The sequence below is a fragment of the Balaenoptera ricei genome, chromosome 3, assembly GCF_028023285.1.
Source record: "Balaenoptera ricei isolate mBalRic1 chromosome 3, mBalRic1.hap2, whole genome shotgun sequence".
Taxonomy (NCBI): domain Eukaryota; kingdom Metazoa; phylum Chordata; class Mammalia; order Artiodactyla; family Balaenopteridae; genus Balaenoptera; species Balaenoptera ricei.
This window is the reverse complement of record NC_082641.1, coordinates 164,977,984-164,992,622: the sequence shown is the minus strand read 5'-3', so window position 1 is coordinate 164,992,622 and position 14,639 is coordinate 164,977,984. Positions and strand designations below refer to the sequence as shown.

The 14,639-nt window shown below is 61.6% G+C and overlaps 2 protein-coding genes across 4 annotated transcripts; one reads left to right on the top strand and one right to left on the bottom strand.

The window, feature by feature from the left end:
• Positions 1–531: 531 nt before the first annotated feature.
• LTC4S (leukotriene C4 synthase) lies at positions 532–3,300 on the top strand. Its single transcript, XM_059917905.1, has 5 exons — positions 532–589; positions 2,371–2,470; positions 2,576–2,646; positions 2,736–2,817; positions 3,048–3,300. Exons 1-5 carry the CDS (start codon positions 532–534, stop codon positions 3,187–3,189), a joined length of 453 nt encoding a protein of 150 aa, XP_059773888.1. The 3' UTR covers positions 3,190–3,300.
• A 1,091-nt stretch (positions 3,301–4,391) lies between these two features.
• On the bottom strand, positions 4,392–14,389 carry MGAT4B (alpha-1,3-mannosyl-glycoprotein 4-beta-N-acetylglucosaminyltransferase B). Of its 3 annotated transcripts, none has more exons than XM_059917902.1 (15): positions 13,977–14,389; positions 8,707–8,892; positions 8,481–8,621; positions 8,260–8,393; positions 7,809–7,855; positions 7,374–7,487; positions 7,068–7,143; positions 6,825–6,939; positions 6,330–6,460; positions 6,047–6,154; positions 5,733–5,926; positions 5,236–5,314; positions 5,066–5,153; positions 4,874–4,986; positions 4,392–4,768 (listed from the first exon to the last, which is right to left on the bottom strand). In XM_059917902.1, exons 1-15 carry the CDS (start codon positions 14,071–14,073, stop codon positions 4,745–4,747), a joined length of 1,647 nt encoding a protein of 548 aa, XP_059773885.1. In that variant the 5' UTR covers positions 14,074–14,389; the 3' UTR covers positions 4,392–4,744. The 3 variants fall into 3 exon arrangements, with proteins under 3 accessions (XP_059773885.1, XP_059773886.1, XP_059773887.1); XM_059917903.1 differs by having other exon boundaries at positions 8,260–8,312; XM_059917904.1 differs by lacking the exon at positions 7,374–7,487.
• Between the last annotated feature and the right edge of the window lie 250 nt (positions 14,390–14,639).

Here is a 14,639-nt window from a genome sequence, read left to right as displayed (position 1 = left end):
CCAGGCTCCATCTGGCCCTGGTTTCCTCTTTTTTTAAAAAATTTATTTGTTTTATTTATTTATTTTTGGCTGCATTGGATCTTCGTTGCTGCATGTGGGCTTTCTCTAGTTGCGGTGAGCGGGGCTGCGCGGGCTTCGTATTGTGGTGGCTTGTCTTGTTGCAGAGCACGGGCTCTAGAGCGCAGGCTCAGTAGTTGTGGCGCACGGGCTTAGTTGCTTCGCGGCACGTGGGATCTTCCTGGACCAGGGATCGAACCTGTGTCCTCCGCATTGGCAGGCAGATTCTTAACACTGCGCCACCAGGGAAGCTCTGGCCCTGGTTTCCTCTTGCTCAGCCTGACCAGGCTCCCCAGCTCTCTCAGGCCATGGTCACGCCCCCTTCCCCAACCCCCTCCACTGAGAAGGGGCGGGGAGAGCGGGCCACTCTTCCTCTCCTGGGCCAGCCTCTGAGCAGCAGACAAGGGTGATAAGAGCCCCACAGCTAGCTAGCCCTCTCACAGGCCAGCCTGGCCTGACAGAGCCACCGGCACCATGAAGGACGAAGTGGCTCTTCTGGCCACTGTCACCCTCCTGGGAGTCCTGCTGCAAGGTGGGCTGGCTTCTGCTCCGGCGGTGGGTGGGCCTTGGACCCCTGCAGTCTGCCTTCTGCCCTCCAGGCACTGGGGAGGTGCTGGGGTCCAGGCCCAGGTGAGGGACAGCCCAGACTCCTGGTATGAAAGCTCTTCTGGCCCCCACCAGAGGGCTGAGGGGCTTGCACTTTCCCCAAGTGGGGAGGGGGAAGCCCTGGAGGGGTGTCTGCAGGGCAAACTGTGAAACCCTGGGCAGGGACCAAGGCTGAGAGGTACCCAGCCTAGGGGATGGGCAGCGAAATGGAAAAAGGCCCCTGAGGAACAACTGAGGTAGGCATGTGGGCTGCCTGGCTTGGGGTTGGAAGGTGGCCCCTCAGCCAGCATAAAGAACCCTGGAGGAGGGCAGGGGCTTTCCGGGAGCAGGTGGGGCATCCAGCTATGTTGGGCTCTAGGACCTGAGCAGCGGGGCAGGGTGCCAGGATGAATGGGTGTTCTGATGGTGAGTACAGAAGCGGGACAGCCATGGGCTTGATGTAGCCCTACTCCAGCTGATCCCTGCCCTCTCCAGCGGTCCCCTCTCTGGGTGTCCCAGTGGGAGGGCCCCATCCCCTGGCCCTGCCTTCAAAGTCACCCTCTCTATGCTGGAACCATGTGGAGCTAGACAGGGTTGAAACCTGCTTTTTGGCCCCCAAAGGTGCCTGCTTGGTGCCCTTCTCAGACCAGCCCTAGAGACACATTCCTGGGATAGATATTCTGGCTTTGGGGGACACCATTGCCTCACACTGTATGGGCTAGGACAAGACACAGCCTGGGGCAGGGGCCCTGGAGTGGCTGAGCAGACAGGCTGACTTGATCTCCAGCCATACCAGTAAGCTTGGCCCTCAGCCCTTCCTCATGTACACTGTGCTGGCAAGGCCACCCTTGGTATCCACAGTGCACTCAGGTTGGGGTATGTCTGCAGAGGGCCTGGCACCAAGGGCACCAGGGCCATGGGACTTGCAGGAAGATAGTTGGAGACACCCAGTACTGGGACTGTTTGTGTGGTGGGCACCTGGCCTCAGGCCAAGAGAAGGGCTCCTGTGCACTCAGACCCTCAAGGGCCGGCCCACCCTCTGTACCCACCCATGTTGGAAGGGAGAGGGGCAGAGCCCTGGTGGCTTGGGGTTGGACTAGAATAGTCCCAGCCGTAACCACCTGGGCGCAGAGGAGAGGGTGTCTGTCAGATTGAGGCAGAGCCTGAACAGAGAAACTGAGGCAGGAACCCACACTACTGTTTGGAGGCACAGCGACCCAGGCTTGGTCGGGAGGTCCCTCCTGGTGAGCTCTGTGGGTGGCGGAGCAGAGACGGTTGGCCACAGGGTGCGTGCTCCTCTGTACCTGGAAGGATGCAGCCAACTCTGACCTCAGGTGGCACTCCCATTCCAGGGACCTGGGCCAAAGTCCATGCCTAGAGGGTGGGAGTTGGACATTTGCCTGTGTTTTGCAAGTGAAATGATTCAGGAGCAAAGTCCTTCTGCGGGCAGGTGTCCTGTGACATGTCATCCCCTTCCCCTACACTCACTGGGCTGGACAGGGCCTCTCAGAGCTCCAGGCCGGCACCCTGCCCTCCCCACTGAGTGTCGTGGACACAGGGCAAGCTCGGAGAAGAGCAGGGGCCGGCGGTCCCCTCGGTCGGGCTTTTAAAGGGGAGTCGTGACGAGCAGGGTGTGGAGCTGGGATAAGAGAAGATGCGCGGTCAGACCGGAGGCGGGGCCGGGAGTCTGGGTGCCAGATCTGACTCCGGCAACACCTCCTCCCCCAGCCTACTTCTCGCTGCAGGTGATCTCGGCGCGCAGGGCCTTCCGCGTGTCTCCGCCGATCACCACCGGCCCGCCGGAGTTCGAGCGCATCTACCGAGCCCAGTGAGGCGCGGTGGGAGGGCGCGGGGCGGGGAGCTAGGCAGCCCCGGGCGGTCAGGCTCGGAGGCCCCAGGCCGGCGCCCTCATGCCGCTCCTCCCCCACCGCAGAGTGAACTGCAGCGAGTACTTCCCGGTGTTCCTCGCCACGCTCTGGGTCGCCGGCATCTTCTTTCACGAAGGTCTGAGAGCGGGGCAGGGGCGCACGTACTAGAGCCCCGGGGGTCCCCGCATCAGCGGGCTCACTCCACCCCGCCCTCCCCTTTCCCAGGTGCGGCGGCTCTGTGTGGCCTGGTATACCTGTTCGCGCGCCTCCGCTACTTTCAGGGCTACGCGAGATCTGCGCAGCAAAGGTGAGAACCGGGGCGGGGCTCCGGGGAGGTCCACCAGGGCGGGGAAAGGTGGCTTGGCTTGTGGGCAGGGTCTTGACGGCAGAGGCCGCAAGCGAATGGCGGGCCGGACCAGACGACTGGTTGGAGGCGGTTCCCTTTTGGGGGCAGGTGGGCGGGCCCTGGTGGAGGCGGCCCGTAGGGTTGGGGTGGGGCCATTGCCCCGCCCCGCCCCCGCTGAGCACCGCCCGCAGGCTGGCCCCGCTGTACGCGAGCGCGCGCGCGCTCTGGCTTCTCGTGGTGCTGGCGGCGTTTGGCCTACTCGCCCACTTCCTCCCGGCCGCGCTGTGCGCCGCGCTCCTCGGACAGTTCCACAAACTGCTGCAGAAGGCCTGAGACGGAGGACGCCGGGTGGGCGGAGCTGGAGTTGAGACGGAGCCTCCTGGAGGACGGAGGAGGGTGCTCGCCCCCATCCCAGTCTCTCATTAAAGCGTGATCTCGAGTGCACTCTCTGGGTCGGAGTGGGTCGCGCACTGCGGGTTGTAGAGCTTGGAGGGGCCTAGCTTCAGGCCACAGCAGTCTGTCGGGCTGCGGGGCGGCGGGGCTGCGGAAGGAAAGAGGCCTCTCCTGGGCAGGGGCTCGATCGGGCCCTGGGTCCGGTCCTCTCCCGCCCTGCTCCCAGACGCTGTTAGTCACACATCCTTTCCCGCTGGGGCTCACCCCACGGCTTCTCCTCCCTGCGGTCAGCGCTCTCCTCGCCTGTCCCCCTCCTATGAGGCCTGCCTCTCCACTGACCCTCAGCCGCCCTATTCCTCATACCCTGGACTTCACAGCCAACACGAGGGACTTTTTTTCGGTCGGTACTCGGTTACCGGCATCTAGAACAGTGCAGTGTTCAGGGCAACCTGTTGCGGCCCGCAGAGAACGACGATGAACGTAATCAATGTAGTTTTAATAGGCGCTGTCCAGTAAACGTCCTAGTGTCTCGGGGGACCAGATCCGGGGAAGGCCTGCTGGCCAGGAAGAGTCCCTAAAATGGTGACTTTTAGCTGAGCAGGCAGAGGAGAGGAGCTTTCAAAGCAGGGCAAAAACAAAGGCCCTGAGATGGATGGGAGACCCTAAAATGAGTCACAGACTGGGGACAGGAGCAGGGCCTTGGAGACGGTGGAAAAGGCGGGGCTGAGACCCACGGAGGAGTGGGACGAGGAGGTGGGGGGATGCCTTTGGTGAGAGGCGGCTGCAGGCACTTGGGGAGGGATGATGGGCGCTAGGGGGCGCGCTCCGAGGAGGGTTATCACGGAAGTGGGGGCGGTTTGGGGGCGTGGACGCATATTCCGCACCAGCTCCATCAGCGAGTTACCGACCCGGCGGCCGGGACCCTACCAGAGAATGCGAACGAGGTCCTGCGGAACTGCGCGGAGGGCGGGGGCGCCAGGTGGTATCGCTGGGCGGCTAGACGCCCGGCTGTGAGCTCGGAGCCCTCACCTGTGAGGCACACACTTCATTAACCCTTTATTACAAGGAGCGCTCTTATGGAAGTATATGTGGACTTAACGTGAAAAAAATCAAATGTATCCAAGAATAAAAAACACAGCACATAAAGTAGTATATGCATTCCAGTGTTCGCGCGGAGACAGTGGGCGCCCAGGAAAAGGCTCTTCTATAAAGGCCTGGCTCAAGGGGGCCAGGGTGCGAACGGTTCCGGGCGGCGCGGACCGGCCTCAGGCACAGTGTGGGGGCCTCCTGCCTCTTCCCCGCGGCCGGCGGGCGGGGCAGCACCAGTTCCTGGGGCCTCCGGGCCAGCGGCCACCCCAGGCCAGTGGAGTGGGGTGCCAGGCAGAACCCCTCAGACTGGGGTGGCCGCGCCTGGCCCTCCGGGGGCAGCGGCGACGACATCCCAGGCCTCGTGGGCTTCAGGGCCAGCCAAAACGCACCCTCAGAAGCCCTTGGCTTAGTCAGCCTTTTTCAGGAAGATCTGGAAGAGCCGGGCTCAGTGTCAGCTGGGGTCTCAGAGAGCAGCCCTGGTCTAGCTATTTGGTACAGCTCCCCATTCCCTGCACCCAGCCCTGCCCTATGTCACCTCACTCAGAATGACCCACACCGGCGAGTCTGTCTGGATGGAGAGGCGCAGTGCTTCCAGGGGGCCAAAGGCTGGGTCCACTTCTCCCTGTGCCACACCCTTGTAGAAAGAGCCTGGGGGAGGGCAGCAATGAGAGGTTGCCCCAAGACTCCTGCCTCTCCTCTCACCTCCACTTGACTGCCCCTCACTCACCGATCTGGAGGTAGCCATCAGAGCTCCGAGGGTACTGGAGAGTGGCTGAACGGCCCTCCTGCAGGGCCTCCTTGTCTGACTGGGGGTTCTGGGGGCAAAATCAAGGGGCTGAAGCCAGTGGCTGTGGAAGGGGCAGGCCTCAGTGCACACCCACCTGCTACTACACTCACATCAAAGGGCAGCACCTCCACAGATGTGTTGAAGAGCTTGTCCTCCGGGTGCTCAATGTTCCCACTTCGGAAGAAGAACCTGTGGCCAGACAGGCCTGTGAGCTGCTGCAGGGGTGGGGTACTGCCCAGGCACACTACCCAGCAGAGAAAGGCCAGGCCTGGGCCAGGAGTGCAGTAGGTGGGCCCTGAGGAACTGGGTGAGGCTGGGCACCACCCGGGGCAGCCGTTGGACTGTGCAAGGCAACCAGGGCCTTACTTGTAAGGACAATGGTGATGGGCAATGTCACTGAGCTCCTGTGGGCACTGTTGGACTTAGTCTTTACAAATTGGCTACTGTTCTGAGCCCCACTTTTCAGATAAGAAAACTTAATAAGGTTAAGTAATTTGCGGGGGGTCACAGAGGGAAATCTGCAGGTTCAGAAATTCGTGGTGAGGCCTCTACCCTGGTAGCCACCCTGCCCCTCCCCCAAGGTGGACCTGTGGGCACTGGCACTGACCGCTCCAGTCGCAGTGGCTGGAAGAAGCGGAAGCGGATGAAGTCCCCTGCAGCGGGCGTGAAGGCCCAGAAGAAATCCTCGCGCAGGTAGGCCTTCTCCAGGGTGAAGTGCTGGTATGTCTTGAGGCTTGTGCTCACTTCCGCTGGCGGGTTCACATGCTCCTTCCGCAGTGCCTGCTTCCCAAAGTCCTTGTCCTACAGTGGAGGAGGGACAATGGTGCTAGGGTGGGCCCTGGACTTGCTCTGCTACCTCCTTGCCCACCCTCAGCCCAGGCTCTGCTGTACTCAACCAGGCTTGAGTGTGGCACTGCCCACCTTCAGTTTCTGGATCTTGCCCGCCAGTGAGGAGTGAGTGCCCACGTGCTGGAAGAGGGATGGCTTGAAGCGGATCCGCAGGTTGGCCTTCTGCCGGTCACAGTGCTTCTGTGGAGGGAGGGTGACACACGCTAGGGCTCAGCTCAACTCTACCTCTGAAGACAGAAATTCCTCCAGCCAGCAGCGCCGTCTCCTCCTGTCAGGTGCACGGTCACCAACACAGTCCCTACTGGAGGCTGCTTGCTCCACCGCCCCCTCCCGCCTCTGTGCAGGCTCTGCTCACCGCATCCTTCTCAGGATTGCAGACCTTCACCCACAGAATATGGTCCAGGAGCCAGTCGATGGGCTTGTCCCGGTAGAACATGAGGATGAACTCCACAATGACGCTCAAGTCCAGTGACTTGAACATCTTCCCTGGGGGTGGGATTGGAGGGAAAGGGGTGCTGAGTAGGCAGCTCTGCCCTGCCCTACTTCCTCTTAATCCCTGTGGGGGACACTGGGGAGGGTCCCACAGCAAAACCTCTGGCTGGCTGCAGGCAGGTGCAGGTAACAAGAGGGCAGATGGGGTGGTGAGCCCAAACATCCCGATGCAGAGGGCAGGCAGGAACAGGCCAGGTGGGGCTGCAGCGGGCACTCCAGGCAAAGGCTCAGAGCACGACACTGCATGGTACTAGGGCTCGGAACAGGGCGCGGGGCTGAGAGATGATGACAGAGGCAGAAGTGGGCTGGATGGAGATATTTTGGTCAGGTCAGTGGGGCAGGGAGGGGGGTGGCACACCGATGAAGCCCAGCTGGGAGAACTCCAGGATCATCCAGTCCTCCGAGGGCTGCTGGAGTGCGAAGTTCTTCATGGTGCTCAGGTAGTTGGGCTTGGCTATGATGTCATCCTCCAGCTGCACAGTGGTGGGTAGGTAGAAGGGGGTCGGGACTCAGGATGGGCACAGGGGCAGGGCAGGGCTTGCCACCCAGGCCCATCCAGGGTCCAGGGGGAAAAGGGACAGAGCAGGGTCTCAGTGCTCACCTGCACGTAGTAAATGCCTTTGGACTGCGCATACATCATGAGGAAGCAGTAATCAAGGTTCTGTTTGGTCCTCCACCTGTGGGCCAGGGGCAGGGGCCTCAAGAGCTCAGACCCCCTCCACCTCCAGTGTGGCTACCACAGAGGCCACTGAGTGGGTAGGAGACCCCCCCCCCCCATGCAGGGGTCCTCCAATGGAACAATGGAGGCACTGCAGGGAAGTGCCCAGGACTCATACACCCACAGACTAGGTTCTTAGCACAGGTGGGCAGGTTGCTGGGGGCACAGGGAGGTGGGTAGTGCTAGTACCTGACTCTCTCCTTGGGGTCCCCAAAGGACTCTCGGAGGTGGGAGAAGTCAGGGTAGAAGTGGGGAGAAGGGGAGATGACCTCTAGGAGCCCAGAATGGATCTCTGTAGGGAACCTGGGGGACAGGAAGGCCCAGTGAGTGTGCAGCCTCCAGGGACTGGAGCAGGGACAGAGCTGAGCTAGCTAGACCCTGTCCTTTTCTTAAGACCCACCAGGCAGACATCCCCTGACACCACACCCATCCTACTGAGGCACTGAGGCTCCAGAGGGGTTGGGTCATCTCTACATGCCCACCCCCTTTCAGCCCAGAGGGGAAGCACCCTTTCCCACAGAGGGATGGCGCATCTTGATGGGGGGGGCACGGCCGGCACCTGTCTGCCCAACACCCTGCAAAGGGTCCTCCCTCCACCAACCTTGTCGGGCTGTCAGTACTCACAAGGCCTTGATATTCTCTGTCACCAGCGAGGTATACTGTGGGTCAGTCTGTGGGGAGACCAAGTGCCCTCCATGAGCCAGGCTGCCAGCCCAAATGGCCTGGAAGAAAGGGCTGGGGGAAGGACACAGCCTTCTCTCCCACATGGAAGGAGTGAGCCCACCATCCTGAAGGCTAAGTAAGGCTGGGCCTGGGGGCCACAGGTGCCTCAGAAAAAGCCCTTTTACATACTTCGGTCCAAGGGGTGGGACAGACTATAACTGGCATCTCCACGAGGGGGTGCTAAAATGTCTTTCCTTTTAACTTTTTATCCTGTTAAGTTTGTGAGTGAAACTGACGATTGAACTTCTGAGAGTTCTTTCCTCCGAAATGTTGCTGTTTTCATTCTCCTTGTTATTTTGTGCCGTGTGTCTTCCTCTGAATGTCCCCTGGACCCGTGCCCCAGCCCACTTGCCTCAGCGATCAGCACCACGATGACCGAGTCCTCCTTCTCCTGTGGGCTTAGCTCTGAGATGAGCGAGTGCAGCGTGTCAGTCAGGTACGAGTGCACCTCGCGCCGCACGCTGGGGATGCCCATCACCACTGACACTGCAGGGACGCGGAGGGTCGGTACTGGGCACTGCGTGGGGATCGTCCCACCACCCGCCACTCGCCCCTCCCGGGCCCCGCCCCTACCTCCGGTGCGGCCCTGGCCCACGCGCACGGCGGGCTGCAGGCTGCTTTCCTTGGCTAGCAGGTGTGGCAGGTGGTGGAAGACAGTGGGTAGGTGCAGCACGTGCTTGTGCGAGACGTTCCACGGCTTCAGGCGTGGATCCTCTGGGTGGGTCGGGAAGGGACAGGTCAGACAACGCAGTCCGCCATCAGCCTCGCATCCCCTGCCACTTCCCGCTCCCGCGCTCACCGGTTAGGCGGCCCCAGGTGCGATTGCTGTCTCCGTCTCGCAGCGCTTGTCTCTCCGACACAGCCCTCTTGATCTCGTCCAGCACCAGGTTGAGCTCCCTGGAGCGCTTGAGGCTCTCCTGCTCAGCTGCATGCAACCGGTCACGCAGCGCCAGAAACTCCCGCTGGTACACGTCCACCACATCGCCTGTGGGTGGTACACAGGCTGTCACCAGGGGGCAGCCTAGAGCTGAGGTACTGCCCCTTGAGTGTTAGCATACACATCTGTTCATATGCCTGCCACATGTGAGCCACATGGGGTTACATTAGGGTCACTCTGAAGCCACAGTGACACTCACACTTGGGGAAGAAAAGCCTCCACTGGGGGAATTAGCCCTCTCCAGTGCTCTCCCTTTATTTTCTGCATTGAGGAGACATCTGAAGTGGGAGGGCTGCAGGACCACTTCCAGCCCCAGGTGAGACAAACCTAAGCTGAGGCTGAAAAGGCTCAGACTGAATCCTCTCCATCCCCTCCCCTCTCCTCCCAAAGCCCCCTCTTGCTTCTCCTTGCAGCATCTCCTCCTTCCAGGAAGTAGGGCACCCAAGGTCCCAACCAGGGCACAATGACCCAGACCTTCCTCAAGGAGCTCTTAGCATTGAGGCCAACCTTCCCCTGTTCCTTCTTTCAGCCTCTGCACTTTGCTTCCCATCCCCCTTCACAGAGATCACAGGCAGCCCCATCCCCAAGGCCCCATGGGGACAGAAAACCTCCCTGGACTCTCCCCCGTATCCTCCAAGTAGGACTGTGCCCCAGGCACCCATTCGTCACCGTCCTCATGGTTGTCATTCTACACTAGGCACCAGCTCTGGATTTGCAATCTCACACAGTCCGGTGGGGGGGGGGGTGGGGACTGTTGCAGTTACAGCCCCCAATGCTCAGAGGAGCAAATGAAGTTGAGAAACTAGTCAGGGGTCCCTCAGCAAGTCAGGAGCAGAAAGGGGACAAGAGCTCTAAGTGCCCTGAAGCCTGCTTCTCTGGAGATCTGTTCTAGGCCTAGACCATGCCACCCCAGGGGGGCCTGTGTCAGAACCTCCAACTGGGCCCCATGTGCAGGCACTAGGGGTGCACATGGGCCAGAAGCAGCACAGAGGTAGGGCTGCCTGACAGTGGAGAGGGATCTCCAGGGTGCCAAGTACCTGGCTCCACCGGTCTGGCAGGGCCCAGAGAGCAAGAATGAGACAAACAACATCGCTATCTGCTGCTGAGGCAGCCAGGTCCTGCCAGGCTGTGCACTCTCAAGGCCTTTTCTAATCCGGCTTTTGCCCTCTTTATTTGCCATCACACACACCTCCTTTTCCTTGTCTGATGTCTATGCTTTCACACATGCTGTCTCTTCTGACTGGAATCCCCTTTTCTCTTCTGGGCCTGATGAAAACCCATGTAGCCTTCAAGGCCTAGTTGCCTTCCAGATCTCCCCTCTCACCCTCAGGCAGCGCTTATGTTCCTTGATCCCTTGGGGGGGGGGGTCACAGCCCCCAGAATGCCCTGGGATGGTGTCACCTCCCCACAATCGGGTATACCAAAGGTCATGACCAAGGCAAAGTTCGGTCATCTCAGGACACCCCCTTTCTGCAGCTGGGGCAGAGGTTTAAGTGCTAAACCCCGGGGAAAAGGGAGGGGAAGCCCCTACGCAGGACGGAGAGGCTGTGGGGGGAGGAGCGGGGGAGCCAAGCAGATCCTTGATGAGGCACTCCCGAGTCAGCAGCTTGCCGGATCTCCCTTCCCACACCCTGCCCAAGGGGCCAAAGGCCAGGCCACTTCAAGCTTCTGTGCTCAGGGACAGCCCTGCTGGGGGAGGGAGTCAGGAGTCAGGTTACCAGATCTTTGAGGCTCTGCTCTGGGTTCTGAGGCCAGGTTACCCTGGAAACCTGACCCCTTGAACAGGGAGCTGGCCACCCCCAGCACTCACCTGCTCAGCTGCCAGTAGGGAGGGGGGACTGGAGGTGCTGAGGCCCAGCAGGAGGGAGTTCAGAGCTGCCTACACAGGCAGGTGGCCTCCCTCCTGCCTGAGTCCCTACCCACCCACCTATTGTCCCTGATGCCCTCCCCAATGCCACCCCAGTGCTGTGGAGCTGCTGAGTCTTGCAGGGGCAGCCCTTGTGCTACTGGCTACACCCAAGGCAGCTCCCTGCAGTGGGGCCCTCTGTGAAGTGGAGGGAAGGTAAGGAGACCTCATCCCCCTCTGACTGCTGTTGCTGCCCCTGTCCGCCCCCCGACCCCAAACCCGTAGCCTTCTCTGATCTTTAAGTACGCTGAGCTCTGTCCAACCTTAGCCTGCCCCAGGGGGACAGGCCAGTGGCAGCGGTGGGCCCTGCTGACCTGAATCACCCTGACCACCAAGGCCTGGGCACAGCCTGCTTCCTACCCTGGCCTCCCTTCCTAGGAGCCTTCTTCTGCCCAAGTCCTGGGGGCAGCTGTGGTCACAATACTAGAGGCTTTCCCACCCCTTCCTCCACCAGAAGGCAGAGTAATCAGGATACCTGAAGCCCATGGATCACAGTCTTCCCTTTGGTTCCCTCTTTGTTAAAGAAACAGATTCAAGAGCCAGGCTGGGACACAGATCTTGTGCTCTGTACTTAGGGAAGGGGAAACAGGCTCAGAGGGGCCCAGGCAGGTTCCAGGCCCAGCAAAGGTGTGCTGTTAACCTGCGGTGAGGGGACTTCCCTAGCGGTCCAGTGGCTAAGACTCTGAGCTCCCAATGCAGGGGGCCCAGGTTCAATCCCTGGTCAGGGAACTAGATCCCAAATGCCGCAACTAAGACTTCGCATGCCTCAACTAAAAGATCCTGCACGTGGCAAGGAAGATCACACATGCGGCAACGAAGATCCCGCGTGTGGCAACGAAGACCTGGAGCAGCCAAATCAATAAATAAATATTTAAAAAAAAATCCTGCAGTAGGGCAGGGGCATGGAGAGGGTGCAGGTGTTCACCTCCTCTCCAGGACTTGCACCCACCCTCCCAGTGGTCAAGACAGGCATCCATCATTGCTGAAATCCAGGAGATGGGACAGCCTAGACATTGGGGAGGGCTGTGTGGCTGAGGCCACCCCCCTGGAGGGTCTGCTGTCTTCCCTGGGGACCTTCAGCAGGTGCTTGGCTGAGGGCTACAGTTTGAGCATTAGTGGAGATGCTGCACAAATTTCGTCAAGGCTGGATATGAAAGTGGGCCTGAAACCCCGTATCTAGGGTCCGTCTTGCCAAGGCCTATGTGTCCTTCCTGGCCCTTGGCTTCCAGGATGCCACCTGCTCCTGCTTTCCCTTCCTCTCTGGCTTCCTGCCCACCTCTTCCCTTCCCTACAGATTTGGCTTCCTCTGCCTTTCCTCTAAGCATCGGTGCCTGGGCCAGCCCTCTCCTGAGCCTCCTACTCACTGCAAGCTGGAAGCCAAGGTCCAGTCTGGCCTCAGACTTAGTCTGGTTTCCCCATGGGCTTAATACAGTCGTCTGAATATAAGAATGAGAAAGGTTCATAGAAGAGCCCAGACTCAGTCTTCTCTTCAAGCTTCCAAAGACAAGACCCTACTGGGTCCCCCAAAACAGTAACAGCCCTCGACGGGGAAGGCCCAGGTGACCCTCTTGTCACATGTCACACAGGCTTCTGGGCTGCCGAACCCAAGGGACAAGGACCCCTGCATCTGAGCCCCACATTTCTTTGAGTAGGGGTGCTCTCCTGCTCCCCAGGCCCTCCTGGATGCCCCACTTAGGGACAGAAGGCCCTAAATGGAGCCATGGGTATCCCCCTCACTCCTGGACACTGTGGCCAGCCAGACTCACAGAGAAGGTGTCCTGGTGGGAGGCTGGTGCTGCAGTTCCTGACACCTGGCTGAGGGCCAGTGGCTGCCGTAGGAGGCACACAGGAACTGCGGCCTAGCCCAGGACAGGGTGCAAGGGGTCATCGCTCCACTCACAGCTGAACAAATGTGCCACAGCCCATCAGATATGGCCCCACCTTGGCCTCCATGCCAGGCTGCTTACATGGCCACTCTCCCAAGGGTCCAAAATGCCCTCCCCCAGGTGACACACCCCACCTACGGAGAACTCTGCCCCAGCCATGCCCTCCATGTACCAAGTCCCAGGGGGTCTCCCCTCAGGCCCTCTGGAGCCCCTAGGGCAGCCCAGGCCTTCACCCAAACAGGGCTGGGCTGAGCTGGGCGGGCAGGAGCCAGGCTGGGACGCTGGGACTTGGAGGGTCAGAAAGGCTCCAGCTTCTCCCGCAGCCTCTGTTGGGGAACAGGGAAGCAGGAGGTGGGAGGGAGGCAGAGGGTCAGTTGGCCTCAGCCTGATCCTGCTTAGGCCTCCTGCAGGAAAGCCAGACGGCAGGAAGGAAGCAGCTTTTCCGGGTGCCTCCTGTGCTAAAGGCTGGGTGGACAAGGGCCTGCGAGCGCCTCCTCAGCCTTCAACCCTCAACCAAGGCCCCACTCAGCCCCAGCCATCCCAACCAACACAGGGCAACTCCAGCCAGTGCTGGGGCCTGCCCCCTCAGTCCTAAGTGTGCTGGCCAGATGCAGAGAGCCATGATGGTGGACTGGCCAGCTTAACCAAACTTCAGGTGAGACCACACAAAATAAGTTAACGGGCAGCCAGGGCTGGGTGGGCTGCTCATGAGGCCCTCCATGCACCCCCCCAGGCCAGTAGCCACAGGAAGGCTTCCGCAGCACCCACATCCCTGTGGAGGAGTCCTGGGGCCAGATGTCCTGGAGGAGGGCTGTGGAGGCCCCAGGGAGCCGCACCCACAGTGGGCTGGGGTGGAGAGGTGGTGTGAAGTGATGGTACTGCCTGGATGTCTGGCTGCCTCCTCACTCCTGTCTCAGGATCGGTGCACCCAGGTGCCTGGAGCCGGTACCTTGGGGACCCTCTGGCACAGCCACCTCTGTGACCTTGTGTCTCTGTCCCTCTCTGAGAACTCTGAGGTCCCCAGCTCACTAGAGGGAGCGACTCGCCCTAACACGGGCAGAACTGTACTCACGGAGGCCGGTCCTGACCGCACATGGGGCACCCGACTCCCGCTCACCGGCGCGGCCCAGCCCAGGCCAGAGGAGAATTTCGTTATTCCAGCAGCAAACAAGTGGGAGCGAGGATGGGAGGGGCGTCCTCTCGCACCGCCCGGGCGGGGAAGGGGCGCCCGCGTCGGCTTCCGGCCGCCTTCCGCGGCAGCTGCCCGGACCCCGTTCCGGCCGCCGGCGCCCAGGTGTGGGAGGGGGCGCGGGGCGGGCGACGGCGGGGGAGGGGCTCACCTTTCTGGCCGCTGAGCGCCGCGTACCAGGAGAGCGAGAGGAAGGCGCACAGGCAGAAGAGCAGCAGCGTCAGGAAGGCGCCATTGCGGAGCCTCATCTCCTCAGGTGCGCGGTGGGCGCCGGCGGGGCCGAGGCCGCATGGCCCGGGGGGGCCGGGGCCGGGGCGCGGGGACCTGGAGGCTGCAGGGGCCCCGGCCCCGGGGCGGGGAGGGGCTGGGAGCCCGGGGCCGGGCAGGGATGCGGGCGGGCCTGCCGGGCTGGTGACTGGGCCGGGCGCCGCGCTGACGGCTCCTCTGGGGCGCGGGGAGTGGACCGCCTAGGCTCGGCGCTTGGGCCGGGCCAGGCTGGGCTAGGCTGGGCGGCGAGAGCCGCGGCCCGGCCTGGATCCCGGGCCGCCGCGGAGTCGGCTGCGAAGGGCGGGGCGGCCGGGATTTAAAGGAGCCGCATCATCCGCTGCCGCCACCAGCACCACGAGGGGGCGGGGTGGGGGACCAACGCCCGGGATCCCGCCCTCCTGGCTCCGGACAGCGGCCCCCGCGTGGGCTCATGCGTCCCGGACTTCACGGCCCTGGGCACCGGCCTCAGGTAGGTCAAAGCTGGGGCCTTCGCGAGTTCGCGTCCTCTGTGGTGGAGGCCGTGTGAGGGGGTCCCCCAACCCCTTCT

What these genes read in the sequence shown, in the direction of transcription:
- LTC4S (XM_059917905.1), top strand. Translation starts at nt 532, where the DNA reads ATGAAGGACGAAGTGGCTCTTCTGGCCACTGTCACCCTCCTGGGAGTC. An exon ending in GAGCGCATCTACCGAGCCCA is followed by an intron (nt 2,471 to 2,575) that starts GTGAGGCGCGGT and finishes CCCCCACCGCAG; the next exon opens with AGTGAACTGCAGCGAGTACT. An exon ending in CGGCATCTTCTTTCACGAAG is followed by an intron (nt 2,647 to 2,735) that starts GTCTGAGAGCGG and finishes CCCCTTTCCCAG; the next exon opens with GTGCGGCGGCTCTGTGTGGC.
- MGAT4B (XM_059917902.1), bottom strand. Translation starts at nt 14,073, where the DNA reads ATGAGGCTCCGCAATGGCGCCTTCCTGACGCTGCTGCTCTTCTGCCTG. An exon ending in GGGCCAGGGCCGCACCGGAG is followed by an intron (nt 8,394 to 8,480) that starts GTAGGGGCGGGG and finishes GCGTCCCTGCAG; the next exon opens with TGTCAGTGGTGATGGGCATC. An exon ending in ACAGAGAATATCAAGGCCTT is followed by an intron (nt 7,488 to 7,808) that starts GTGAGTACTGAC and finishes CCTGTCCCCCAG; the next exon opens with GTTCCCTACAGAGATCCATT.